At 43.8% G+C, this 13346-nt stretch overlaps 2 protein-coding genes across 2 annotated transcripts in view; one reads left to right on the top strand and one right to left on the bottom strand.

The window, feature by feature from the left end:
• The window catches only part of LOC109508080 (tankyrase-1), a 49622-nt gene extending 42163 nt beyond the window's left edge, over positions 1-7459 (bottom strand). Inside the window, exons 1-4 of the mRNA XM_019857919.1 lie at positions 6957-7459; positions 6032-6147; positions 4930-5038; positions 518-613 (exon numbers count right to left, since the gene is read on the bottom strand). Coding sequence (XP_019713478.1) covers positions 518-613; positions 4930-5038; positions 6032-6147; positions 6957-7416 — 781 coding nt within the window. The 5' untranslated portion in view covers positions 7417-7459. The remainder of the gene's footprint in view (positions 1-517; positions 614-4929; positions 5039-6031; positions 6148-6956) is intronic.
• A 2680-nt stretch (positions 7460-10139) lies between these two features.
• LOC109508081 (claudin-23-like) lies at positions 10140-13073 on the top strand. Its single transcript, XM_019857921.1, has one exon. It carries the CDS (start codon positions 10383-10385, stop codon positions 11214-11216), a length of 834 nt encoding a protein of 277 aa, XP_019713480.1. The 5' UTR covers positions 10140-10382; the 3' UTR covers positions 11217-13073.
• The last annotated feature ends 273 nt before the right edge of the window (positions 13074-13346 follow it).

Genomic DNA, 13346 nt, shown 5'->3' with positions numbered 1-13346 from the left:
GGGGGGGGGGAGTGCCCAAGTCAACTCAATAGTATGAACCATTTAAAAGTTATATATGAATCTTTGTTACTTGCATGTTTTCAGTGCCAGATGTTGAAGCTTGTGCAGTTTTTTAAAATTGAAAGTTGGGCATAGTTGTTTCATGTGTTCATCATATAGCACATCACTCCATGTGGACCTGCAGCATCCATTCAGAGACTAAGTGTCACTCTACATCAGAGAACTCATAAGGTAGAAACAATAAAGCAATTTGTCTGAAAATTTTGCGTCGTACCCTGGACACTGAAGCATCTGCGAGGATTATTTAGTTTTGTACCTGGGTGTATAAAGCCACGTTTGGCAGGGTCCGTGAAGAAAAGAAATTGTCCTCAACTTTGAACAGCCAGCGCTGGCTGTTGCGGTCAGACAATCATGACAGGCGCAACCTTAGAATAACACGAGTAAACGCGGCGTGGAAAGTCACACCGACGGTAGAGTGTGTGGCGTTTTAACAGACCGAAAGGAATGTGGCACTGACCTGTGAGGACAGCCTTGGCGGAGGGTTCAGCCAGGTCCAAGGCAGACTTTCCGTCAGTGTTGCGGATGTTGGGGTCGGCTCCATGCTGCAGTAGAACTGTGCAACAACAGGGCAGACAAAGACAGTAGCTCAGCTCCTGGACTGACATGCAAACTCCTTGACACACGCTGCGACCCAGTCCTCCCGCTGAACCATATCCTGTTCCGAGCACCGCTCTCCCTGGACCTCCCCATTGCTCCTGAACTATCGCTGCTGCCTCGCATCGCTCTCCTGCTCTCGCTGGTCCTCCTCTGTTGCTAGCACTGCTCCCTCGCCTGCCCCTGGCTGCCCCCGTCCTGCGAGCCATGCTGCCGATGTAAACAGACATGCCGCCGTAAGAGCAGCGAAGGCACGGCAACGAAACCCTGCCACGCAAACGACGGACCCGGCAAAGCGGCTACGTGACCACCACCAGAACACATTGCACTCATGTGCACTCGCAGGAGGAAGGAAACTAACACAAAAAACAAAAAAACAAAAACGAGGACGGCGGAAGAAAAGCTCACAGCTACAACTAATCGAGGGGCCAGCGGTGATGAGGCAGACAGGCAGGCAGTGTGAGTGGAGAGAATCTGGCTCTCGCTGCCTGTGTGAGAGCTGCAGCGGAGAACAAGATGAAAGAGGTTTGGAGGGCGAGGGGGGGGGTTGAGGGCTGCGAGTCAGCGAGGGTAGGCGAAAAGGGCGAGAAGACAGGAGAGAGAGCAAAACAAGCAGAAGAGCTGTTTGGGTAATAAAAAAAAAAAAATGCACATCAAGTATGATTTTATGATCGGAGATGATAAACCAGAATGAAATGAAATTATAAATGGAATCAATATGATTGCATTGTACAAATGGGAAAATTAAATGCAGATAAAACTTCATTGTGTCCGTTGTGGTGACTCAAGAGTTTTATAAGAGGTGCTTAACATGTAATGCTGAGCTGTAATGGGGAGGAAGTGTATAACTAAACATGTCTAAACGTGACATACTGTTCCTGTCACGTCTGCCTAGCAACAAGTGGCCTCACAACCGTGATGCAAGCGGGGAAATTCTAAGATCATAAAATGGATCTGGAGAGTTCTTTTTACTCAACAAGTCACAAAAACCTTCAACATGACCAGGGCTGAAACAGGTCCTCGAGTAATCCGAGTACCTCGCTTCCAAAAAATGCTCGCGGCATTTTTTTTCCGCCGAGTACCCGCTTATTCCTGTGTACACTGTCACAAAGTATTATTCAAGCTCACCGCGGCAACAATTGCTCGCGCTATACATGACAGTGACATGCCAACAACGCGCTAAAGACGGACAACTTCAAAATAAACCTTACCTGACCAAATAAGATATGGACATCAATGCCTTGGCACGCCTTTTAATTTTTAAGTTGTTCCCAGCAGCATGTGGTGGCATATTAGGGGAAGCTGAGCTTCCCTTTCAGTCTCGCCACTGGTATTGGTATGGAACTTTATCCTTGACTCACAAGTCACATTATTATTATGCTTATTAATTCGTAAAATGTAACGGCACAGAAATCGTGTGCTTTTGGAAGTTGCCAGCTCGGCTACAAACCACAGTAGCTGCTACAGTATGTAATGAATGGTATTCGTCTTCAGATCAGCTGCTTTCAAATCACTTATTATTCAGAGCAGAACGCTAAAGATAAACAAGAAGGCCGCGAGAAGTGGCGATGAAAGCTGTCTACATCCTTCTCATTGTTTGTCTGCGTTTCTGCAGCGCTGTTTGCTCCGAGTCAGTTTAGTGCATCGTTAAATGTGGCGGGGTTTTAAATTGTATGTTCAGCACGTCGCTGTAATTAACGGCTTGCTAAATGTTCTTCAGCGGCGTGCTGCCATAATCGAGGGGTAGCAAAATATTCTACGGCTGCTTCCTTTGTGCACACAAAATGAATGGGTGATTAGTGAATTCGTCTGCAACAATAGGACGATTGACGTTTTAGTCATTTTGGACGGTCGCGCTGTCAGACGACCAGATAAATGTCATTCTGTGTCTTAGGCCGGGTGAGATGTCACACTATAAGTCCGTCACCGACTAGACCCCGCCCGATCGTTGCGTGTTTTCGTCAAGATTCAGTCCATGGGAGCAGGTACGTCGGGGAGGCGGGACAAGCAGTTGTCAAAGTCATGTCATCGGAGGCATTATGTGCACGTGTTTGTTCTCTGCTCAGAAAAAGAAAAAAAAAAAAACGAGAAAAAAAGGGGGGGTGGGGGAGAGACTATGGACCTGTTCCTGGATGGTGGAGTGACGGCTGTATGGACTGTCTCTTCTCCAACATGAGGTAACAAATTTGTTAAATGACACCACGTTTGCTAATCAGCTACTAGCTTTGCAGTTCGCAAATGTAGCATGAGTTGAAATGCTGCGTATACTTTCCAATTGTTCCCCTTTTTTGTCATTTCTCTTGTTTGTGCAGGCCGCATCCAGTCTCTGGTAAAACGTAGGAGGTGCAAGAAAAACAATAATATGTCACACTATACGGGCTACAACACGTCAAAACAACTCAAAATCGGCTACAACAGGTCTGTCGCCTCAAAGTCAGGCTACATTTGTGCCATCTGATGTCGGCATAAGAGATACAGATGCAAAGATGGTGTCACCACTGAGGGGGACATATTATGGAAATTTGACATTTTATTGCTAAAGGTACTTCGGACTCCAAAGTGCCCGACTGAAAACGATCAACAGTAACGGATTCCGGAATCACAACGGTCTCAGTCGCAATTATCCGAAAACCTACACACCAACCTGGCCCTGAAGCCACGTAGCATGTGTTGCACCCTAAAAACAAAAAGACACGTCTCCGTTCTGACATTTTTACTTTCCCGGTGCTGTTGGAGTTTATGTGAAGCATTTAACTTCGAACAGAGATTCACTCAGTAAGTATAGGTTTTTTTTTGCTTTTTATCGGGCATCTTCATCGTGGCCTCGTCGATTCTCGTCCTTTTTCATGACGGTCATGACCCACTTGAGCTCTAAACGTCGGGTTCCTAACAAAACTAGTGTAATTACAGAAACTGTGTAAATGTGTTTGCCAGAGCGCTTCTTGTCTGCTTCGGTCATGCTGTTGTGGATATCCCGAAAGTGAAAATGAAGTCGCGACCTGTTAGTTAAGCCTCACAATGAACTGCATTATTGACAGGTAAGAAGACTCCTTGTGAATTATTTGAGGAAATACAGCACCTGCATATCAATCCACGTTCACCGGATTGCTTCGTAAATGAGATACCAAATCTTAAAGAGGTGAGCTTCGTGTTTTGCCAAAGTGTTAAAAGTCGATACTGCAAATGCTTTTGCTTCAGTCGCTTCCCGCTGTTGTGGCTGCCGAGATGCTCCCAAAGCGTGCACAGCTTTGACAAGTGTGCAAGCCAAACAAGCGTACACGCCAACCTATCAAGCTCTGCTGCAGCAAAAAAGCTGTGAGGTGTGTGTGTGTGTGTGTGTGTGTGTGTGTGTGTGTGTGTGTGTGTGTGTGTGTGTGTGTGTGTGTTTGTCTCAGCTCAGGCACTGACGCATCCCTTCCATCACCCACTCACCTCTCAACATAAATATAATTTTGGGTTAGCAAAGATCCCACTCAAACACACATTGATACCCACAGAAAAACATCCGGTACAGCCATAGTGATGCATCAATCATAAAGTCCTCGATAGATTTACGAGTGAATTCCCCCCCAAAAAATCGGTAGAAAATGGCCTGTAAGGAAGAAGGTTAACGAAGAAAAAAAAAAACAATTTAAATCATTGAAGGTACGGTTGGTATAAATTTTAAATACAGATAATCCAACCAAAGAAAAACTCCTTGACTCATATTTTTATCCGGGACTATTGATGCAATGTCGTTAGGCTTCCTCTATATTCAACTCAGCCCTGCTGCTGCTGCTCAGACAGTCAAGGCCAGACAGTCTGCCGATGCTCCTGCCCCCTGTTTTGGCAAGTTATCAATAATAGGCCAGTGAAGGAAATTGTCATTTTTTTCAACGCGCACTCACCCTAGGTTGACGCTGTTGTTTGATAGGACTATAGCTAGACAATAAAAACACACAGTTTTCGAGGTAGATTAGAACGTCACACTTAACTCATTCAGTACCAGCCAATTCTGGACCAAGTCTGAAAAGACGTTTAAAAACGTCTTTGGGAGTGAATGAGTTAACAGATAATCTGACACACTACCTATCGATGCATTATATATACTGACATGTTTCCTACTGAGGTGGTGCTGCTAGACAATTATTCACATGATACATCGTTTGGTCATACTGAAGATTCAGTGTCTGCTTCCAATGTATTCATGGGACTTGTATTCTCTTCTTGATGTCATCTTGCAAATAAAAACTTCATCTTTCAGTCAAACTATTCAAAACACGTGACTGTTCTTACCTATACAGACGTCAATCTTGCCTTTGATTGCCGCCTCGTGTAAAGGCGTATAGTTCCAGTTATCTCTGGCATTCGGCTCAGCGCCCTGACACAGCAGCAAGGACACCACCTGAAGGGAACAGAGGAGTATTCTTTAATCCCGATTATCAAACTATAGACAGGAAATGCAGAAAAAGCAGCTCCAAAAACTGTTTTCATGCACTCTAGAGGACACACGGAGTATTACAAGACACCACTGTGGACCCAGTCCAGGGTGTATCCCGCCGACTACTGCTTCAAGTCAGAGATAAAGATATGATCCAGCTCACCTGTGACTCTGAGAATAAGTGCAAGTGAAAATGGATGCATGGATGGATATTTGTCTTGTATGTATCTCTGTATTAAATAATTACTGCATACAAGCTACTGGTGAGAAACAATCCATTCATCGATCATTCTTCATTGATGGGACTGTGTGGAATTTGTAAATAGATCGCATCTTGAAGCAAATAACGCAAAACATTTGGCTACCAGAAACAAAGGCAGTGGCTCAATATCATTTCTTCATTTGCATCCTCATCAATTCTTGGTCTTGCCTGTTTACATGTTTGCAACTCCCACCAGAGATCCCATTGATGAGTCAGGGAGTACAACTGACTGAGGAGCGAGGGACAAATGTTTCAATAAATGAGAAATTTGCTGCTTGATGTCCCAATTTTATAAAGATGTCACTTAAAAAAAAATCATGTCAAGTTATTGGCATGTGTCTCTGTGGCTGATTTATTAACATAATTCATATATAACTACACAGATGCCCATTTTGCTGACAGAAACACGCCCTGCCTGTGACGCATGTGTTTGGCTTTGGCTTTGGCGCTCTCTCTTCAGGGTGTACCCCGCCTACTGCCCGAAGACAGCTGGAATCAGATCCAACACGCCCGCGACCCTTTTGAGGATAAGCAGATTAGAAAATGGGTGGATGGATGCTACATAAACTTCTTCCTTATAACAGTGTGTCATTTTGAGGCCTGAGATTTCTGGTGTCTGAAATTGAATTTCAGTCGTATTATTTTTCAGAAACTGACAAATCCACCTTGAACAAAGATAGGGTGTCCATTCTCACCTCCGAGTGGCCAAAGGAGCATGCATTGTGCAGTGGTATCAGTCCGCCGTCATCCCTTGCGTGGACATTAGCGCCGATCTGAAGCAGGTGGTCAACCACATCTTTACGCCCGAAACCTGACAAGACAGGCGAAAGAATAGCAAAATGAAATTAGAGCAGGAAACAATTTTGTGTTTAGTATTTCTAAACACATGTTTATCACAATTGCAAGCATTAATGTCATTATCAAGTACTGGCACTGGAAAATGGTGTGCTCTCAAATTAAAGTACTTCTACTCAATCTGAAAAAAAAATTAGCGGGGCATCCTGAGTTGTGGCACCGTGGCTATTTACAGCACAGGTGTCAAACTCAAGGGCTGGGGGCCAGATGTGGCCCGCCACATAATTTTAAGTGGCCCTCGAAAGCAAATCAAGGACGACAACTTCCATAATACTTGCTAAAATGTGTACCAAAATTCAAAATTTTCACATGTAATAAATCAGTGGCATATTGTAAGCATTTTCTTGTTACCAAACCCCTCATTACAGTTACATAAACAATAGTTTAATAAAACGTTATTCTTGACTTCTTTATATAGTTTTAGTCATCAAGGCCCTCCAAGGGAAAAATGAGTTTGACACCCCTGATTTACAGGTACGACCGGCGAAGCATTTGCCCCAAAACAATTTGGAAACAGTTTACAAACAGCCCACTTTCTGAGTAAGTCTCATGGTGTCTACATTCAGCAAAGTGAAAGGGTCTAGATTTGTTTTCCGCGAAAGCCGGACGATCTGTTTATATATACTGTCTTATTATTTTAGCGAGCAACACCTATAAGCTATTGTCACTGTGATGACAACGTCTTAATGTTATTTCTTTTCGCCAGCATTTGCCAAAAACAGTTTAAAAGCAGCCCACGTTGTGAGTAAATGTCATGGTATTTACCTGCGGCAAAGTGTAAGGGTGTAGATTTGCGTCCAGCCATATCTTTGGCGTTCACATTCGCTGTGTCTGCCAGCTTTTTCACTCTCAAAACATCTCCATTCCGACAGGCTTCGAACAGCTCCCTGAACGCCCCGGTCGTACCACTGAATCCACATCCACCGTTGCCGCTGCCCGTGTTACCGTCACCCGTATCGGGCGTCGATGCTTCGCTCGTCCCGCTGCCTTCCGTGGTGGTCGGGGAGCTAGCGATGCTGCTAGCAGCGCTGCTCAGGGCCAAAACCGGGGTGCTGCTGGTTGCCGTGGGAGAGGCCGGGGAAACCTCACCGTCCGCGGCTGCTTCGCGAGGGAGAAGCGCGGCATCGTCAGACGGGGACAGAGACGAGCCCGACGGGGTGACGGGGAGCGAGGAGGTTCGGGGTGGGGAGGAGAGAAACTGAGGGGACCGACGAGGCGTCGCCATTTTCACAACACAACAATCCCCAGTAGCAACAAACGCCGCTGACAACTTCCTGTGATGTCAACCCAAACTTCCGGCTGGTCGTTTTTAATTAATTAATTTTTTGGCTTCTTCTTCTTCTTCTTCTTCTTCTTTTGTTAATTACAGGAAATACACACGTAGTTCTGCTATTTCCTGACACAATAGGAGATTTTTAATTTGTTTATTTATAAGGGGTCAAAAGCGACATAGTAAGCCAAAGGCTCCTTAAGTAATTTATTAGACACATACAAGACAAATGACAACAAAAACTAAGTAATACTGCCCTCTCGTGGTCGTCATGAGGATTGTTACAAAATGAAGTAAAATACTGTACTTGACTATGGCTTTCTGGTAAACATAATGAGAACTGCTGTTCAGTGCCATATCATGCACGGTATTACCTTAAAAAACATTGTCTTGTTTTTTTCAGAGCACAGACATGATTTTTTTACGATTTTCGATGATTTTTTTTTTGTTATTCAAATTCAAATTTGACAAGTTTGTTAATAATCTATTTTCTGTGATGTGCCAAATGTATAATACATATTTATTCTCATTTTGCAGCTACTTGAATATACTCCCTCTGATTTTATTTTGTGTTGTATTAGATATTTATTTGGACAGAATGATGTTTCAGCGGACAGAGTGAGCAGCAAAAAAAAAAAAAAAAAAGATTCTGACCGCTATAGGGTCCCGACAAGTGAAAAGGTGGATAGTGCAGGACCCGTTCCCAGGCAGTGCTACCCTTGTGTGGTCCAATTGGTTCTGTATGCAATGTCCATGAGCTGGAGGAGTCATGTTTTACCAAGAAATTAAATACAGAACCTTAAACCGGTCACACAGTGACTGTCAGTAATGTCACCAATCAAGAAGCCACTTCAGGACTTTGGCATTTTAAGAGATCAGCAAAGAATAACATAGCTATACACCTAGATATATGATGTTCTTAAGACAAAAATAAGTGATAAATATTTCATGACACAATTTGTCAAATGAAAAGTCGGCATAACTGCTTCTGTTACACTGTAGACAAGAAGTGATGAATACAAGTTGACCGGGTCGAGACGCCCAATCGTGTCTGGTTGGTTGACATAATTGTCATACTTGTGTTTAAACAGCTCTCTTTTGTGTGTCACTTCAAATGACAACAAAACGTTGTGAGCGGGGACCAGCTCAAACAAAAACAAATACTGTAAATTGCAACCATGCAGACCGGCGAGCAACACAATGAGACACAATGCACGAGTTATTGTTTAGTATTGTGCACCACAATGAAAGTAGGGAACCTCAGTACAATTTTGAACTCGACACATTGTTAGAAAGATGACGCACACTACAACGGTGGTGATGTATGAGGTGACACGAGATGATTGCCTTTATTTTATTCCAAATGTTGTGCCAGTGGACCTCAGAAGAGCTGAACAAGAAATCAAATGTCGACCAATTATTAGACTCATAACATAAAATGTGAAACAGGCTTTGTCTGTGTGAGTTTCACCATGCAGCTGTACTCAGACTGTTTCTCTCAGAGGCTGATGACGTTGATGGCCGTATAACAAAAGAGTGAAAGTGTACCCCCTCCTTCCCCCACAAACCTGGTTGCATGCTGATCCCACAAGGGTTGCAAATCTCCACTACTGTATTACTCTCATGTAATGAGTGGATTTTCAAAAGCAGATTTGAACGCAAACAAAAACAAAGCTTTGAGGAGGAGTCACTCGGCACGCGTTTTTGATCAGAACTTTCCGGCAGGACAGCATTCTTAAGAGCCTTTCCCCAAGTGTGGTTCACATTTTGATTCTCACAAGTCCCTCGTCGTTACAAATGTACTTGGAAGCGTTGTGTTCCAAGAGTGGACTTTTGATGACCTGAAAAAAAAAATATAAGCATATACAGGTACATTTCAAAAAATATTAAACATATAAGAAAATACTTGACAGAAGGTCGGTTCCTCCCCAATCTCTGTGCGAATAATTAATAGAATAATTTCTGATATAATATTGGTTCTCCTTGAGGGTTGGTGAGTTTGTGGTTTCCATTAACTGCAATGCTCAAAATTATGAACAACTTAATGATGATATTCTCATGACATTTTATGTGTATTAGTTTTGAATATTCCTTATGATCAGAAATGAATGCCCACTTGGTCTTATTCATCTTAAGTGATATTATCTGTCATATTGATAGATAAAATTTTACTTAAACCACTGACAATGCTTTTTTTTTAAGGCCTTATTTCTTTCTGGCATAGATGGCGATTCGCGTGAAAACTGTCAAACTGTGTCAAGCTGCTACAGTATGTGTACAGTAGCACCAATGGCTGGAGAGGCGGACATACTTGGTCAGTTTATCTTTTTTTTTTTTTTTGCTCTAGGTATCAGTGGCTGGTATCAACAGGTTCCACCAGTATGATACCTTAAAATTAGGCATGCAGTTATCTGAAACAATACCGATACCTGCTCGCCTGTCCATAACTATTGCAAAATGAAGGCACCCAACTCAAATATTACAGTTCAGTTTTAATTCACTTTTAAATTCAACACATATGATCTTTAAGAACGGTTTGTTTTTAAATCTCAACCCCAGCAATTGATATTTGCATTTTTGTTTTGAAACTTTTATTTTGGTCACATTTCAAGTGAACTATCATGTGCAATACATTTTAATAGACTCTTTAGCCTGCCACTGGAGTTTAATTTTGGTCTTAACGGGTGATACTGTAAGGGGTAAGTATTTTTTTAGGGGGTAAAAAGTTGAACCACTGCAAAGTGAAACTGATCTTTCCACTTCAAGAAGAGTACCTGGCAAGCAAGGCCCACGCCACGTACGTCCACGCCCACAGCTGCCAAGTCTCCTTGATAAGCACTTGCCGCAAGCGTCTCGACTCAGTCGCTGCACTCCTTCGTGTAAAATACACACGCGCCCATTCGCCGAGACCGACTTTCAAAATGCCGAGCCGAAACTCGCAGGAGTGGATGCGCCTGTCCCTCCGCACGCCGGGAATCTTCATTTTCGGCTTGGTCATGGCGCCCTGCGGCTGGGTGCTCAACCTGACCGCCACGGTGGCCCCCAACTGGAGGACCCTGGAGGACTTGCCCGACAGGCCGAGCAACGAGTTCATCGAGCAGGGCATCTGGGACATCTGTCGCTCCGTCACCACGTCCACGTCGTCCACGTGCGGCCTGGAGGACGGCACGTACTTCGGTAACGAGATCATCGATGTGGCCCAAGGGCTCATGGTGGCCTCGCTGGTGGTCACCCTCGCGGGCCTTGCCGTGGCCATCCCCGGGATCCGCTGCTGGAAGGACAGGCCCAATTGGGTGGTGGCCGGCCTTGGGGGTGTGTTAATCTTCATCTCGGGGGTGTTTATCCTCATCCCCATCTCGTGGTACACCCACATCCTGGAAGACATCAGCACGGTGACGCCCAGGGTGACCGTGCGCGTGGGCTACTGCATCGTGCTGGGTTTCATCGGCGGCATTTTCGAGATCCTGGGCGGCTTCGTCATGTTCATCGGTATCTGTCGCTGCTGCGGCGGAAAGAACCGCGGCGAGGTGCGGGTGCAGGAGACCGGGCGCACCCGCTTCAGCGCGCGCCCGCAATCGCAGCCGAGACGCGTGGACGTGCCCTCGCTGAGCCGGGACCGGAGTCCCGCGCCCAGTAGCGTGCCCTACATCCGGGACTCCCTGGACGACGACGTCTCCTTCCCGAGGGCCAAGAGCGCCGGGCCCCGATCCGTCGACACGTCGTTCACCGGCAGGCCCTACGATGCGGACTTGTGAGGGGGCCCACCGCTGCACGCACACGGATACACTCACACACACTCACACGCCGAGAAAGTTGATTAATTGCTGTGTTTCCCAACCATCGCTAAACCAAGATACATATTTGAACTTGTTGGTTCTTTTTACCTTTTTTTAGGTTGTTATTTACGTGACATGTTTCACATGATGAATATCAGCTGATAGACGAGTCACCAATCATCACGTGACACTGAAGGAGGCGGAAGACTTCCGCCGAATTATGCCAGGTAAATAACCTTAAAAAAGAAAACTTGTCTGAGAAAAAGAACCAACAAGTTCAATTATAAGTAAGAGACAGAAACAACTTTATTCGATTATCAAGCCACATATTTTCCATGAGAAAAATCCAGTGGTGGCAAATGACGAACGACTCCGTTACTGTACTATACTTTATGCCCATTCGACTTGAACATTTGTTTTCTGACAACTTTTTACTTCAACTCCGTGAAAGCTGAACATGTTAAATTGTTATTTTGTCAAAATTATATCCTCCTACGAAGTTACCAAGTACAAATACTTACTTACTGTCCTGGGAAATAGGTTTTTGATGGATCTGCACTCTACTCGAGTATTTTTGACAAGTTACTTTAACTTCCTACACAGTACACACACTTTGTTTCTGTACTTAAGTAGGGTTTACCTGTACTTTAGTATTTCTGACTACTTTTTACTTTAACATGGAGGGTTGACCTAAATGACTCAATGAATCTACACATACTTAAAGAAAAACATTTTTGGTTTGGGGTACAAGTTTAAGTCAAATGTAATGTTGTGGCAGTCAATTACTTTGTAAACGTGACTTAAGCGTTTCACGGGGTTTTCTTTTTGGTTTGGGCAGATAAAAAAAACACAAAATGGGGAAAAAAAAACAGCATTAACGGCAATGACTCAGCAGATTCTGTATCGCAAGATACTGTATTCCCCATCCATTGCCTTGAGACTTGAATCCACATTTGTACTTTTACCAGAATATTCTTTCACACAAGTATCTCCACTTCTACTTAAGTACAGCGTATGAGTACGTTTGCCGCCTCTGGAGAAATCTCATGGCACACCATTGAACAAAAATGTCAGAAAAAGTACGCATCAATGTACTCAATAATGAAGTTACACAGAGCTACTATTATGTTTTATCATCGGCATCGGGTCTGTTGCACCGAGTGGAGGAGCATTCAATTGTTCTGTTTGTGATAGATGAACAAAGACATGCTCACCCTCTCTGATAATGTTTCAGAGCACAGTGGTTGGGAATCATTGATTTGTTGGACATTAATGCTGATCGCCACATGACAACATTCTGCATTTGGACAAAGGCTTAAAAAAACAAAACAAAAACAAAGTAACATCCAATCCTTTTTAACATCATCACTGTAGACTGAGACTGCCTTGTTTTATTTTTGCAAGCTAATTGAAGGTTCAAGTGGCGAAGAGAGATCAAATAAGTTAATATTGTTGAAGCCAAAGCTGTTGGAGTATTATTGTAATGTTGTACCATGCCATGAAGGAGTCATTTTTAATTGCTCTTCGTTGTCGTTTTGGGGTTTGTGGAGCTATTTGTGCCTAAAAAGCAACGCAATCAAACATTTTATTGAAGGGGAATCTTGTTTTTTTTGTTTTTTTTTTTTTTTGCGAAGAAAATCAGCCACATTAAGTTTGTCTTGTATGTTCTTTTGTACATACGTATCATATTTTTCTCGAGCTAAGACAACGAACAAGCCTCTCTTCTGTTTCCATGTAAATATTCCTATACGCACTTTACGTTGATGACACGGAGTAACGTGATCAAGAATGTTTTCACTGTTGTGCAAGTGCTTTATTAAACTATACACTGTGGCTGAAAGGTGAATCAGATTTTTTTTTTCCTCGTCGTTGTGTGGCTGCTTTCTCAGCTTGTATTAAGAGCCAATAGAGCTGCTGTTGCTACTCATATATCGGCCCCTTGAGAGGAGACGTCAGTCCATAGAAGTTTGTGCATGTCTCCTGATTTACGGAGTATAGACAACTCAAAGAAAAACAACGGTTTGGCTTCATTGACATTTACCAGTGTAGGCCACCCTGTTGGTTCACTTCGAAGAGGCTAAGTATACAGACAATGTCACCTGACCGGTC

The sequence above is a fragment of the Hippocampus comes genome, unplaced genomic scaffold, assembly GCF_001891065.2.
Source record: "Hippocampus comes isolate QL1 unplaced genomic scaffold, H_comes_QL1_v1.1 scaffold162, whole genome shotgun sequence".
Lineage (NCBI taxonomy): Eukaryota > Metazoa > Chordata > Actinopteri > Syngnathiformes > Syngnathidae > Hippocampus > Hippocampus comes.
Note: the sequence above shows the minus strand (reverse complement) of the source record. Positions and strands in the feature narration are given on the sequence as shown.

Excerpts from the sequence above, each read along its gene's own strand:
- LOC109508081 (XM_019857921.1), top strand. The coding sequence starts at position 10,383 with ATGCCGAGCCGAAACTCGCAGGAGTGGATGCGCCTGTCCCTCCGCACG.